The sequence below is a fragment of the Ammodytes marinus genome (genome assembly GCF_949987685.1).
Source record: "Ammodytes marinus genome assembly, chromosome: 9".
Classification (NCBI taxonomy): Eukaryota; Metazoa; Chordata; class Actinopteri; order Uranoscopiformes; family Ammodytidae; genus Ammodytes; species Ammodytes marinus.
The window spans coordinates 30315996-30332817 of NC_137213.1; the positions used below are offsets into that span (position 1 = coordinate 30315996).

A 16822-nucleotide genomic window follows, 5' to 3' on the forward strand; every position below is an offset into this window, starting at 1 on the left:
ACACACACACACACACACACACACACACACACACACACACACACACACACACACACACACACACACACACACACACACACACACACACACTTTAAAAGTTATTTCTAAATGGTTTTACCAGATAACTCCTAATAACCTGTCTTCTTAATAATTCTCCGATGCCGCTGTCACAAATTCAGGTGGACATTACAGAGACGTAGACAACACATTGTCTGTGTGTGTGTCTGTGTTTGTGCATGTGTGTCTGTCTCGTGATAGCGCTCTTATAGCAACCACTTCTCCACAGTGTGTGTGTGTGTGTGTGTGTGTGTGTGTGTGTGTGAGAGTGACTGAGTGAGTGAGTGAGTGCATGGGCGCGTGTGTCTGTCTGCCTGTGCGTCTGCCTGTGCGTCTGCCTGCCTGTTCCTTACCTAGGCTGTGTCCATTCTTTGTGTAGAAGCAGGTGTTGTTGATGAGGTTCACGCAGCAGCCAATCACGTCGCCCGTTGTAAACGTCGGCCCGTACGGTTGGCCGGTGCCGGACGAGCAGAAAGAATGGCCGTCGTCTCCGTGGTAACCATACGAGTGCTTGTCCCAACCTTGGGGGAAAAAAAAGGACATGGAAGTGTTAAGAGTGAGAAGCAGTGAAAAGGTTATAACAAAAACAAACACACAGACACACTAACTCACGCGTAAGCACACACACACACGTATGTACACACACACACGCTTGATGCACGCACAGACACACACACGCGCTTGACGCATACACACACACACGCACGCTTGACGCATGCACACACACACGCACGCTTGACGCATGCATGCACACACACACACACACACACACACACACACACACACACACACACACACACACTTTCCCATTTAGTGTTTTCTATACAGGAGGGGCGGTAAACAACAAAAGAGCGAAAACAGGCAGACAACCTTTAAAAAGTTAAAATAAATTGCATTTAAAGGTGCAGTGTGTAATATGACGTCATCAAGAAATTTCTAGAAAGTTCTAGAATGCAACGCTCCCTGGGTAACCCCACCCCTTTAGAATAATAACAGAAGCTACAGTGGCCTTCAAGGACAAGAACAATTCTAAACAATGCACCTGATGACATTCCAACCATGACGCTTCCAACATGGCGGCGCTCATGCCTTGGTCCAAGGTATGCAGAAATATGGACATATATGAGACCCTTTCTAAGGGGAAAAAAAATAATTCTACATTTTTTCTTCAGCTATTATGCACTAAATTAAACGTACTTATGGATATTATAATTATTTTCTACAAAGTCTGCTAGGAAATAAAACCCAAAATTCTACACACTGCAGGTTTAAGAAGACAATTAAAAAAAAAAAATACATAAAAATACAAGTCTTCAGTAAAGCTCAAACGTGTTAGTTATGTAAAATTAGAAGAGAATTCTGAGACAGTAAGGAGTGGGAACTGCAGTATGAACGGCCTTGGGACTGAGAGAGAGACACACACACACACACACACACACACACACACACACACACACACACACACACACACACACACACACACACACACACACACACACACACACACACACACACACACACACACACACACACACACACACACACACACACACACACGAAACCAAGTGGCAGGGCGGTGTGAGTTACTGCTGAGCTGCAAAGTTAATCCTGACGTTGCCACATACATCACAGCATAGACAGACAGCGCTGCACTCTGAACTGAGGCTAAGCAATTCATCGGAAATCACATCGAAACCGAAATTCAAGTATCAAGTCAGGTACCTATTTTCACATGGAAAGTTTAAAGTATTTGTTAAAAAGAGATTCAATTAATTGTTCTACTTTTCAAATGGAAATATTTAGAATCATTTTTCTGATTAGCAAGAAATGCAAGTGATTTATTTTCTACTGTTTTAGAGAAAACTTAAATTTTTTCATCCACAGTGACATTGTAATTTCAAGCGAGGCCACATATATATACATACACAGGTAATAATCACACACACACACACACACACACACACACACACACACACACACACACACACACACACACACACACACACACACACACACACACACACACACACACACACACACACACACACACACACACACACACACACACACACACACACACACACACGAGGAAACTAACGTGTGGTCTTACCGGGCAGTCTGTTCATGTTGACACCCTGAGCTGAGAGGCCGATCCCCATGTACCTGTGAACAGACCAGGGACAGTGTGTTAGGATGTGGAATAACAGGGAAACCCCCAGGGATGTTTCCAAGGTAGAGAGATGCACCAATACACTATTTTTAGTTTACATTAAGTTAAAGGTGCAGTGTGTAGTATGACATCATCAAGAAAGTTCTAGAATGCAACGCTCCCTGGGTAACCCCACCCCTTTCGAATAATAACAGAAGCTACAGTGGCCTTCAACGACAAGAACAATTCTAAATTTTAAACAATGCACCTGATGACATTCCAACTATGACACTTTCAAGATGGCTGCACTAGGCCTTGGTCCAAAATATGCAGAAATATGGACATATATGAGACCCTTTCTAAGCGAAAAAATAATAATTCAAAATTTCTTTAGCTATTATGCACTAAATTAAATGTACTTATGGATATTATAATTACTTTCCACAAAATCTGCTAGGAAATAAAACTCAAAATTCTACACACTGTGGGTTTAAGTGTATTAAAAAAGAAAATACAAATCAATAAACAAAAAAATAAGAAAAATAACTGCAAATCTGTATACTTCTAAATCATTGCCTTTGCCCATTTTAATATAAAAAAATAAAAAATAAACGATGAAAACTGCCTTCCACATGTGTTCATTTCAGCGAATCACGTCACATTTCATCAGTCATGTGACTTTAACACAATGACATCATACAAAACCTGCAGACATCCGGTCTTAAAGGTGCAGTGTGTAATATGACATCATCAAAAAAGTTCTAGAAAGTTCTAGAATGCAACACTCCCTGGGTAACCCCAACCCTTTAGAATAATAACAGAAGCTACAGTGGCCTTCAAGGACAAGAACAATTCTAAATTCTAAACAATGCACCTGATGACATTCCAAAAACATGGATTCCTCCATAAGACTTGCCTGCTCAATGTACAAAATGTAATATTAATATTTGTAATTTTCCGCTCAGGAGGATAATTCAGATTATTGGCAGAGGTGATTTTACACCAATGAGGACATATTTATGAATGAGGATATTGGTTTTAGCTAATAAATTACTTAAAATGTTAAGGTGAGAACACACCGGGCGCGTTGGGTGTGGTGGGCGCGTTGAAAAATCCTATTTTTGCATAGGGAACCATTGGTTGGGGCGCGAGGATCCGTTGGCCGCGGCAAAGCGTTGCTTTGGGCACTTTGGGCGCGTTGCCAAAGCGTCACCGCGCTGGCAAAGCGTCGCCAAAGCGTCACCGCGCCGGCAAAGCGTCAAAAAAAGATGAAAATATTGAACTTTCAACGCTCCGGCGCGTGACGTTTAGCCGCGTTGGCCAATCAGCGGTGAGCTTGACCCTACGTCACTGGCAGAGAGCCGGAGGACAGAAAAATCTGAGACAAAATGGAGGCGCAAATAATCACCGCTGTGTGTGCGAGACCGTGACAACACAGAGGCAAACACCGAGTAGGAAATGTATTTACGGCTGGCTGCCTGGTGCTGTATGAAGCCGCTCGGGGTTACAAGACGTGGGGAAAGTGAACCAGGAGCAAATAATCACCGCTGTGTGTGCGAGACTGTATAAACACCGTGGAGGAAATGCGGCTGGCTGGTGATATGAAGCCGCTCGGGTGGGGAAAGTGAGCCAGGAGAATGGGCTTCCTGGTTAATTCAGTGAATATGTGTGGCTGTGCTTAAGACGATAAACCAAGTTAGCACCGGTCGAATAGCGTTAGCTAACTCACCCGGCTGTGTGCGGCCACCACCTCCATATAATGAAGCCAAACATAACGGCTAAATCCGGGGAACTTTCACAACGAGTACAGCGAAGCACCGGTGTTTATGCCTGCCCTATAGGCTATCTACGCCAGCCACGGTCCCGTCACAGCCAGGTAATGTAGGCTACTTGCCTTTATTTTCTACTGCCCTGTGCACAATGCTGCTGTAAATGTGTTTGGTATGGTGCTGCCTTGCTGTTTGTGTTCATTTCCGAGTGGCGTGAATCTGCAATGCTGTTTTAAGGCTATTTGTTCCGTTCACTTGCTGTTTATTTGTTTTTTGGCACAATTGTTGGCCGTGTTGTTGTTGTTTTTGTGTGGACATGAACGCTGTTGTGTCGGGTCGGATCTGATCGCAGCCATGGTTGATTAGGGGAATAAATATATCGGGGGAGACTAGCTGCGTAGCTCCGTTCCTCGGACTCCCACAAAAGATAGAGCGCAGCGATGGGGATTATCTCAGCCATGGTTGATCAGCAATAGAAAAAGCAGGGGAAAATAAGTTTTGTGCGGGCTCATCTACGTAGGCCATGACGTAGGCGCGTTGCTTTTGGGCGCGTTGGACAATTTTTTGACACAAAATGACCACGCGCCAGATCGGGCGCGTTGGTCGCTTTGGCCCAAAGCGCCAACGCGCCCGGTGTGTTCTCAGCTTTACACAGTGTCCCTTTAAAGGTATATACGCGAGAGTCAAGGGGGTTCCGCCTTGAACGTGACACAAGATGGCTGCTTGACTTCTGCGCTCCCCGACTTGTTAAGAAAATAGCCCTAAAAACATTGAGAATATCCCGAACAACGAACTGAAACAAATATGGCAGAGGGCAGAGCTAGTAAGAAAGCAAGTAGGAGAACTCAGGTCGCAACAGAGACACGGAATGAGGAAGAATGGTCTCAGCTAACGCAAGCTAGCCCGAGTAGCTCCCCTACCCACGGGCCTAGTGAGGATGATGGGGCAGAGCATACTACTTTGAGCTGCATATTGCGGGAGATAAAAGACTTCAGGCGCGACAATAAACAACAACTCTCAGAGATAAAAGAAGAACAACGCAGAACAAACGACAGACTCGATGAAGCTGAAGGTAGGATTGAAGAAGCCGAGACAGCACTACAGGCTATGGGCAGGCTCATGAAAAAGCTAATGCATCGCCAAGCTAACACCGAGGCTAAGCTAATTGACCAAGAAGGGCGAGCCCGCCGGGATAACCTACGGATTTATGGTATACCCGAGAAGGATGAGGGCGAGAACATGTGTGGCTTCCTAGAGAAACTACTGAGAGAAACATTGGATATTTCGGAGGACATGGAGGTCCGGATCGAGCGAGCTCACCGAGTTCAGGCAGCTAAACCAGGGGACGCACGGTCAAAGCCCCGGTCTATTGTTGCTAAGTTTGCTAGCTACAGAGTAAAGGAAGAGGTGATCCGCCGAGCATGGCAGAAGAAATCTGTTTACTACAACAACACCCGCTTCTTCATAGACCATGACTATCCACCCGCGGTGCTTAAACATCGCTTTGAATACTTTGAGGCGAAGAAGATACTGAAGGAGCGGAAAATCAAGTTCCAAACCCCCTACCCAGCAAAACTTCGAGTCTACTATAACGATGGCATCCAGCTGTACCAGAGCGCGGCGCAGGCAACGGAGGACATGGCTTTGCGGGGACTACCGGTCACCGTCATCACGGCACCACTCGACCAAGATGACCGGGAGCTTCAACTCATTTCGGCATGGCAGGTGGCCGGGGACCCGAAGGTGACAGCGGGCACAGCCGCAGAGACGCAACGAGAAGGGAGAACCAGACAGCGGTCCATCAGAGAAAAACTGCAGGAATTCAAACGAAACACACACTCCACCAAGTAAATATTAGCCTGATTTATGTGGTTCAAGCCTAGCAACCTGATTTAATTGAACAATATAGTTTTTTGTGGACCTATTAAGAGCTAACCTGGAACTATAAGACTGTTATAAGCAATGTGTATTTCCTAGCTTGAACTGCGAGGGCTGAGATAGTTCTGATTTGTTTTGAGTCACAAATACTGAGGACTCCTACAGATAACACTAGAAAGTAGTCGGGACACAAAGATGCAGTCTGCATGTCAATGGACGATATGCAACCATCTTTTAGGGCTCCTCTCTCTGGAAAGAGTGGATTTTCCCTTCATGAGTGCCTTAACACCAGGGGCACTAGAAAGGCTCGATTAGACCGAGCCTCACCAAAGGAAGCAACGCACGCTAAAACAGGTAGAATGGTTCTAATAAGATTGAAGTTCATCTTATTTTTGTATATAGTTTTGTTCTTAAGGTTCATAAATGTTTTTGGGATGCATAATGTTCTTAAAAAAATAACAACACCACCAAGAGGGAGAAGGCAGGAGGGGATCAACGTAGCACAAAAAGCCTATGACAGATAACCAAAAAATTAAGATTATTTCATATAACATAAATGGACTCCTTAACCCAATAAAAAGAAGTAAGATTCTGAATAAATTGAAAAAAGAAAAAGCACATATTGCATTATTACAGGAAACTCATCTTAACTCAGTTGAGCATGAAAAACTTGAAAGGATGGGATTTTCAAAAGTATTTTACTCATCATACAAATCAGGCCATAGAAGAGGAGTAGCCACTTTGATATCCAATAGAGTCCCGTTTGAGAAAACCTCAGAGATAAAAGATAAAGAAGGAAGATATGTGTTGGTCTCAGGGAAGATAGAAGATACTGAAATAACAATACTAAATGTTTATATTCCTCCAGGCAGTCACATTTCTGTTTATAGGAAAATATTTGATTTAATGTCAGAAGCAAGAGGCATCCTTATATGCGGGGGTGATTGGAACATACGTATCAATCCGAGGTTAGACTCCTCGAGGATGAATACTCAAACCTCAACTCACAAAAAAATTAAAATTCTTATGTCAGAACTGGGGGTGATAGATCTCTGGAGAGAAATACACCCGACAGGGCGTGATTATACCCATTATTCTCATCCTCATGACGTGTATACAAGAATTGATTATATTTTTATTTACAAGAGAGACCGTCATAGAGTGGAACAGTGTGAACATGGAAATATTGATTTGTCAGACCACGCCCCAGTTATGGTAACAATTCAAATAAACAGCCAAGTAGGAAATACTTTATGGAGATTGAACTCAAGTATCCTTAATAATATGCCATTTAAAACACAAATAAAGAAAGAAATAGAACAATTCTTTAAAGAAAATAATAATGGAGAAGTTGCCTCAGAAATTGTATGGGACACTTTAAAAGCTGTTCTAAGGGGGAAAATAATTTCTTATTGTGCAAGGAAAAAGAAAGAAAGACAACTGAGATTAGCAAAATTAAACGAAGAACTGGGAGAGCTTGAGACAAAACATAAAAAGGACCTAAACGCAAATGTGGCAGTAAAATTAAAGGACATCAGGAGGGAGATAAATACCTTATATACTCAAGAGATACAAAAAAATATGATTTATACAAAACAAAAATACTATGAAGCTGGTACAAAATTTGCAAAATTTTTAGCGAGAAAATTACAAAAACAAAAAGCAGACAGTACTATCTATAAAATTAGAGACCCGGATACAAAGACCTTGGTATTCAAAAGAGAAGAAATACAAACAGCCTTCCAAAAATATTATAATCAATTATATACCCAACCACAATTGGAGGGGGAGCAAAATATTAAACAATTCTTAGATTCTCTTAACCTACCCACCTTAATCGAAGACCAAAGTAATAAATTGATGGCAGACATAACAGTGGAAGAATTGGATAAAGCGATTTCTAAGCTAAAATCCAACAAGTCTCCGGGACCGGATGGATTCTCCTCCGAATGGTACAAGACTTTTAGGACTGAATTAAAACCAAGCCTCCTCCATATATTTAATAAAGCATTAAAAGAAGGCATTGTCCCCCCTACGTGGAGAGAAGCTACTATATCAGTAATCCCCAAAGAGGGAAAAGATAGATTAGACTGTGGATCATTTAGACCAATTTCTGTCCTTAATGTCGATTATAAATTATATACATCAATCCTAGCAAGAAGAGTCGAAGCAGTCCTTCCCATGCTTATTCACACAGATCAAACTGGATTTATTTCACAGAGACAAACGCATGATAGTATAAGACGCTCACTAAGTATATTAAGCCATATTCAAGAACAAAATTTACAGGCCTTATTGGTTAGTCTAGATGCGGAAAAGGCCTTCGACTCAGTAAGCTGGGAGTTTTTGTACAGGGTCCTTGAAAAATTTGGCTTCCATAAAAATTTTATCAAAGGTATCAGCTCTCTTTATAATAACCCATCCGCCCAAATTAAAATAAACGGACATCTATCAAAATCTATTAAGTTAGAAAGAGGTACTAGGCAGGGCTGTGGATTGTCACCACTTCTTTTTGCATTATATATTGAGCCGCTGGCTCAATGGATCAGGCAAAGAAACAGTATCAAAGGAATTAGCATAAATAATGATGAACACAAGGTGGCGCTATACGCGGACGATATTTTGATGTTTTTAAGTGAACCTTCTGAATCTCTACCTGAATTATTCGATTTGTTAGAAACATTTGGCAAATATGCGGGATATAAATTAAACATCCAAAAAACTCAAATTTTAAGAGTAAACTATACTCCACCAAGAGCTTTACAAGACAGATTTCATCTGAAGTGGGACCAAACGGCAATAAAATATCTTGGGGTATTATTACCAAAAGAAATTACAACTATTAAAAAAATTAATTATGACCCACTCCTGAATAAGATCAAATCTGACATATTAAGATGGAATTCCAACCCTTTTATGAGTTTGACTCAAAGAATAGAATCCATCAAGATGAATGTTCTTCCTAGAATTTTGTTTTTGTTTCAGGCTCTCCCCGTGGAAATTTCCAAAATGCAATTCCACGACTGGGATAAAATTCTTTCGAGGTTTATTTGGCAAGGGAAAAAACCGAGAGTGCGATTCAAGACATTGCAACTCCCGAAAAAAGAAGGTGGAATGGGAGTTCCTCATTTGAGAGATTATTTTTACTCAACCCAAATTAGGCCCTTATTGAATTTATGCAATCAGGACTATAATGCAAGATGGAAGGACATTGAAAAGAGTTTAATTAAAGATTCCCCTATTCAGGCAGTCTTGGGAAATAAAGAGTCAGGCCGAATAATGGATACATTGAAAAACCCATGGCTTAAGTTTCAACTTAAAGTTTGGAATACAATCAAGACAGAATATAAATTAACGGATAAATTATGGATAATTAGGTGGAGTGCGTATGACTCTGACTTTAAACCCAATCAATTAGATCTTAGATTTAAAACATGGATAGACAAAGGGATTACAACCTTCTACTCACTTACAAAAAAAGGGCAATTGAAAGATTTCCAAACTCTAAGAAAAGACTTCTCCTTAGAGCAACAAGATTTTTTTAGGTATTTACAGTTGCGTAACTATTTTGATAAATGTAGAAAAAAAAATCCAATAGATTTGGAAGACCCGGTGCTGAAAGAAATTTTAAGGGCCTATTCAGGTGAATCTAACAAAGGTACAGTTTCTAGATTATATAAAGGTTTCTTGACAAAAAAAACATACTCTACAGAATACATAAAAAATAAATGGGAAAGAGAGGGAAACTTTGAGATGACAATAGAGGAATGGCATAACTACTGTGATTCACAATGGAAATGTACTAGTTCATACACATGGAGGGAGTTCGCATGGAAGTGCTTAGTAAGATTTTTTATTACCCCAAAACTAAAAGCCCATTACTCTGGAGGAGACTCTAAATGCTGGAGAGGCTGTGGAAATCGGGATGCAAACCATTGGCATATATTTTGGGAATGCCCAGGGTTAAAACATTTTTGGTCAGAGGTACATAAAACAATGGAAAAAATATTCCACACGAAAATTCCTAATAACTTCGAAACATTTATTCTAGGTAAAGCTGATTTTTTTATGAGAAATATTGATAAATATTTATTTCAAATAATGATAACAGTAGCTAAGAAAAACATTACTAGACATTGGTTGCATCCCGATCCTCCCACATTAGAAGAATGGGCAGACACAATTAATGACATTTATCTGATGGAAAAAATAACCTTCTCACTTAATTTACAAATGGACAAGTTCACTAAGATATGGGAAAATTGGACTTTGTTCATGAAAAAGACGCAGACAAATTATATAGCTCCGATGGATTAAGGGAAGAAAAATCTCCCAAACCGAACCCCTACATGTGATGGATTGTTGCCCTTTTTATTTGTATTTGTTTTTGTTTGTATTCTTATTTATGTCTATTATTTCTAATCTAGAAAAAACATGCTACGTTTTTCCTATTTCTATTTTTCTTATTTATTTGATGTAAAAAATACACCCACTCTAAAAGGTGCTAGGTTATCCCCCTTCAAAAGGTGTCTTTCTTTCTTTATTTATTTATTTTTATTTTTCTCTTCTCTCTCTTTGATATATTGATATATTATTATTGTCAATGCATCCCTGTTACATTGTTCTAGAAAAGTAAAAAAAAAAAAAAAAACAGAAAGGGGAGTATTAAGGTTTTGCTGGTTACGATCATTGATTGTTTCACTTGTACTGTTTTTTATTTTCAGTAATCAACAACAAGAAATAACTTGTAAACAATGTTTTGATGTATGCAATACTCTATAAATAAAAAAAAAAAAAAAAAAAAAGGTATATACGCGAACACATCTAAATGGGTTAAGTGACTGAATTTATTTATTTTTAACGATCATTTTTAAGCATTTTCAAGTTCTATTAGATAGTCCAGAGTTGAAATGGGGAGACAGAGAGAGAGAGGGGGGATGAAACCATGCAGTGAACATGCGCAAACCACCGCGGAAGTGCTTGTCAGTAGGTCTTTTGCTATTGTGTTTAAATAAGCTTTCTCCAGAATCGCTGATTACACCTTTAATAGTTGTGGAGACATTTTGTTGGAGACAGACAATGCCTTCACTTGAACCAAGCCACATATACTTTGTCCTTGTTGCAGGGTTCAAATTGGACCCGTGGACCTTTACTGCAGGTCATCCCCCCCCCCCTCTCTCTCTCTCTCTGTCTGTCTTCCAATTTCAACTCTGTATTCTCTCCTTACATCCATCAATAAAAAGTTAAAATACCTTAAAAAAATATATGTACATCTCTGGAAAAAAATAAAGAGACCAGTCTGGATTTTTCTTCAATCTTCATCTCTTCATTACTTAAAGGGGCACTGTGTAACATTTTAAGTAATGTATTAGCTAAAATCAATAAATATCCACATTCATAAATATGTCCTCATTGGTGTAAAATCACCTCTGCCAATAATCTGAATTATCCTCCTGAGCGGAGAATTACAAATATTAATATTATATTTTCTCCATTGAGAGGGCAAGTCTTCAGGTGCATTGTTTAGAATCTAGAATTGTTCTTGTCCTTGAAGGCCACTGTAGCTTCTGTTATTATTCTAAAGGGTTGGGGTTACCCAGGGAGCGTTGCATTCTAGAAATTTCTAGAACTTTCTTGATTATGTCATATTACACAGTGCCCCTTTAATGGAAATGCTCTTAATGACAACATGTTTTTTTTTGGGGGGGGGGGGGGTGGGGATTTTGGTAGATTTGTCAGCAGTAGTTTGTAGAATAAAACCAAAATGTTCATTCTACTCAAACAAAAGCCACCAATAAATATTAAAAACAAAAGACACTGAATATGTGGAGTGGCTCAGAGCTGTATTTTGCGTTATGCTGTGCGTACTTACCCATCTCGGCCTTTGCTGATGATCTTCACCTCAAAGTAGTAAACACCGCAGGCCGCCGGGATGGGGTGTGTGGCCCGTACCGAGGCTGCATCTTTGGGGGTTTTGCCATGACCTTCAAAACACACACACACGAGAACCAGGGTCACACACAAATGTCTACTAACATTCTACTCATACTAAAAATCCTACTAAGGTCCTACTCATACTAAAAGCCCTACTAACGTCCTACTCATACTAAAAGCCCTACTAACGTTCTCCTCATACTATAAGCCTTACTAAGGTCCTACTCATACTAAAAGCCCTACTACCGTGTGACATCACACATGGTAAAATGTAGGGTTAGGATTAACAGGACAGCTGGGGCAAGGGAAGACTGAGGAAAGACTGAGGAAAGAAAAACCTCATTCATTATATTATAATAGTGATTTTATTATGATAGAACGCCAGTTCCGTATGGGTGAAGTATTCCTTTTTCAACAGCCTGAATAGCAGACACAACACCTGATATTGAAGCCCTTAGCTGAAAATAGCTACCTATGGCTAACCTGTCATCAATAACTGCTTTATAGGGAGACAAGTCTTCTAAGTAACTCTGGCTGAATCAGGGTATTTGACAATTGAGTATTTCCTGTCAGTTAATTACCTAATAATGCTACGTTAGCCTAGCCACTTTCATTAGCTTTATATCTGTTTATATTCGAACATATACACGTAAATATTTATAACACCATTTAAAATCTCCCAAATTATCATTATGTACACTCATTCACCATTTCATTTAAAATTATATTTATTTTATTCTAAATAGGCTTAAAGGTGCAGTGTGTAATATGACATCATCAAGAAAGTTCTACAAAGTTCTAGAATGCAACGCTCCCTGGGTAACCCCAACCCTTTCGAATAATAACAGAAGCTACAGTGGCCTTCAAGGACAAGAACAATTCTACATTTTAAACAATGCACCTGATGACATTCCAACTATGACACTTTCAAGATGGCGGCAATAGGCCTTGGTCCAAGATATGCAGAAATATGGACATATACGAGACCCTTTCTAAGGGAAAAAATAATAATTCAAAACATTTTCTTCAGCTATTATGCACTAAATTAAATGTACTTCTGGATATTATAATTAATTTCTACAAAATCTGCTAGGAAATAAAACCCAAAATTCTACACACTGCAGGTTTAATCCCTACGTTCAAATTGTTTGCACATTGCACTATTTGTTTGTTTATAAGATAGATAGATAGATAGATAGATAGATAGATAGATAGATAGATAGATAGATAGATAGATAGATAGATAGATAGATGTGTTTTTTTAAACAATCCACATTCAGGCGTTGCTGTACTGTTGTCTTGTCACATACTGTCCTTATTTCTCATCACTTGAAAGGCATAATTTAGTATTTCAAAAAGGTGTCAATTACAGTTTGAATGCCTCTTTCTTCAATGTTTAAGTTAATTTGTTACACTTAGTTTTTTTTACAGGGTTTAATGTAATACTTTAAGTTTGGTACGGTTATAACGTGACAGTGGGGGAAGGGGGTTGTTGTTTTCTTATGTAGGCTCCTACTAGACGTCAGAATTTCCTTTAGCGATCAATACAGTATCTATCCATCCATCTATATAGAAATATATAAGACATTAAAGAATGTTAAGGCCTTTGGGTGCACAGTACTGTTTTTAAGGATGACTCTACTCTATTTAGATGTATTCGTTATATTTCAAAAACACACAAGACAGTTAATATAGCTGTCATTATATATATAAGGTTATATCGCCCTGTTAAAACCATTACGTCAATAGTGTGTGTGTGTGTAGAGAGAGATAGCGAGATAGCTTATATTTTAGCAGTCGAATGTTATTTGTTGTTTTCAAAAAACACAAGACAGATTGGCAGATTTTGACGGTTTCAATTAGACAGTTAACATAGCTGTCATTATATATATATATAAGGTTATATCGCCCTGTTAATACCATTACGTAAATAATATGTGTGTGTGTGTGTAGAGAGAGATAGCGGGATAGCTTATATGTTGGCACTGGATACACCTCGCCAGCTGGTCGGGTTGGTTGCAAAATGTCCTCTGCCTGTCTTGTTGTTACTGAAGCTATATTAGCTTAGCCTACTTTGTTTTTAGCCAACTAGGAGGGTTTGGTGGGACTGGTGTCTTGTAATGTTTTTTTTTTTATTTAAATACCTTTATAGTGCACACGGAGGTTGTTCTGGGACAGGCCGATGTAGCTGAATTTATCCTTGGGGCTCCAGGAGCGAGGCAACGGGGTTTCTGTCTCGTTAACGGCCGGGTACAACCGTCGCAGTCGCTGATTCAACTCCTTTTCCTGTTCGTTCAGAGTGGAGTCTCCGTGTACGACAACCGACATCAAAAACCCGCAACCCGACGATTGCCCAGACATGGCAACCACAAACGACTTGGCCTGTTGTCAAGGAAACAAGCCAAATCTCACTAAAATCCCCCTCAGTGTCAAGTTTTTTGTTTTTTTTAGAGGGAGGTCGTTCGCTTGGTTGAAGGGTTGGGAGAGGGCTAGCCTAGCTTAGCCTGATAGCAAGCTAACCCGAAGCTAACGCGATTAGCTCGGGCTAGCGAAAAGGCAAAAGCGATCGCTAAGACTCAAGAAAGAAAAAAATGGCTCAGGTTGACATTAGCTGACACTTAGCCACGGATATAGAGACGCTGAAAATACGACTGTCCACCGCGAAATGTCAGCAGAAAGTTAATTTAAAAGAGGAGAGCTACTAGAGTTAAATGCTAACGTTGGGATACACGGATCGACTCAATGTAATGAGCTCAGCTAGCAACTAGCTAGATCTTTTGTTTGTTGTCGGAGGGTTATCCGCGAATCTCATTGGCTTAGAGCCGCTCCAGTCACTTCCTATGGGAATGTGAAATATTGATTAAAAAATAAAATTATTATATTGTTATAATATTTATAACATATTATAGCGTACTTAAAATTATACACAAGGGTTGGTTTATTTTCGTTTATTTTTATAAATATTTTTCTTTTGTTGGTGTTTTTTCCTTCCTTTCTTAAGAACCAATATCATTGTCCATTTCATGTATAATATCACTATTCAATGTTCACTAGGTGCATTACCACTGTGTTTTTTTAGACTTATTTATTATATAAGACTGTCTTTTGGTTCACTTACTTTTGTAAACCTGTTTACATATTTTCTATACATTGTTACTTATACTTTGTTTACTATTTTACATTTGTTAACTCATTTTTTAATGCCTTTTAATCTGCTGCACAAATGCATACTTTTTTATTATCATTTTAAAACCTCTTGTTTTGTTTTTATCAACTGCAAAACTGCCAAATGTATAATAATGTCAACATAATTTAATTTGAAGACTGGAGTAAGAAGTCGAGAAAGACTCAATTTTCACAGTGTCTACTCCACAAGACTTATCGGTAGGGTTGAATGTGATCTTATCTTTTCAGTCAGTTAACATTGTGCTGTTTAGCATATCACCAAAGGTACCATTGATCAAAAGACCCTAAACTCATTAGCACACACTGAACTCAGAGCCTTTGTATATGGGGGTCTGGGGCGTTTTTATAGTTGCTAATCCAGCCTTGCTTGTAAAAATCAAATCAAATCAAATCAGTTTTATTTGTATAGCCCAAAATCACAAATACATTTGTCTCAGTGGGCTTTACATTTCATACAATATGATACAATATTACACCCTAAGCTCGGCTGAGAAAAAACTCCCAGTAAAAACCCTTTACTGGGATTAAAAAAATTGAAGAAATCTCAGGGAGAGTCGACAAAGTAAGGGATCCCTCTCCCAGGACGGACATACTGCAATAGATGTCATAAGAATAGAATAGAATATAATAGCCTGTTTATTGCCATATGCACAGGTACAAGACAGTACAGGTACATAAAGTAGAATTATCGGTATTGCCAAACACACTACAAAAACAATTATGATAGCATAATTTAAGTGCCAGGGAATTAATGTTAACATGTTTTTGTTTTCACTGGCTTAGTTTTAAGGTAGTCTACTGGCACTCAGAGCCTTTGTATTTGGAGGTCTGGGGCTTTTTGAAAGTTGGTAATCCAGCCTTGCTTGTAAGGTAAAACACTGCCAAAACACACTGTCAAAAAAAACCCACTATCATAGCATAATTAATTATACCGGTATGACTGTGTGTGAACGAATTGAACCAGGAACCCTGTAAAGCGTCTTTGAGTGCCTAGGCAATAAAGCGCTATATAAAACCTATCAATTATTATTATTATTATTTTTTTTTTTATTTTTATTTTTTTTTTATTTTTTTTTTTATTTAACCTTTATTTTTCCAGATAAAACATTAAGAACAGTTTCTTATTTACAATATTGATCTGGTCCAAGAGGCCCCACTAGGAGTAAAGGTATAAATAACAAATACACAAGCATGACTCACTTAGACAAATATAAAACGGATGTACAAATGCACAGCCTATGTACAGTAACAAAATAGAAAACACTAAAGCACTAAAAACTAGTCGGGACGGGCGTAGAGGTCTGGACAGGGTGTAATAAATAAGAAACAACACAAAAATTAAACGAATGTATGCGTGTGTGCGTGCGAGCATGTGTATGCGAGCGGATGCATGTGAAAAAAAAAAAAAAAATTAAGATGTGTCAATGATATATTATATTTATTATTATAAATATAAATAATTATAGCGTCATTTAAGTGGCCAGTGAATTAATGTTGACATGTTGTTTTTTGTTTTCATTAGCAGAGTTTACGAGGTAGTCTAGTACTGGCTAAACTAAAGGGATTTTTTTTTTTTAGATCTTTTTTTCATCTTGTTTGGCTAGCAGAGCCTGTGAAACCGCCTCACAACACCAACATGTGGGAATGTGCCTTGCATCACAGAGAAGGAATCTGAAATGATGTTACGCTCCCTGTAGGGAAGTGTGTGTGTGTGTGTGTGTGTGTGTGTGTGTGTGTGTGTGTGTGTGTGTGTGTGTGTGTGTGTGTGTGTGTGTGTGTGTGTGTGTGTATGTGTGTCTGCAGGGAAGCACTTGCTCTGAGTCAGATTCAAGAGTCCGTGTTTTGGAAA

The 16822-nt window shown here is 39.1% G+C and overlaps 1 protein-coding gene across 1 annotated transcript in view; it reads right to left on the bottom strand.

Moving 5' to 3' along the window:
• Positions 1-14513, bottom strand: part of ranbp9 (RAN binding protein 9) — a 29963-nt gene extending 15450 nt beyond the window's left edge. The window contains exons 1-4 of the mRNA XM_080033903.1: positions 13932-14513; positions 11726-11837; positions 2168-2220; positions 400-578 (exon numbers count right to left, since the gene is read on the bottom strand). Coding sequence (XP_079890029.1) covers positions 400-578; positions 2168-2220; positions 11726-11837; positions 13932-14148 — 561 coding nt within the window. The 5' untranslated portion in view covers positions 14149-14513. The remainder of the gene's footprint in view (positions 1-399; positions 579-2167; positions 2221-11725; positions 11838-13931) is intronic.
• Positions 14514-16822: the final 2309 nt, after the last annotated feature.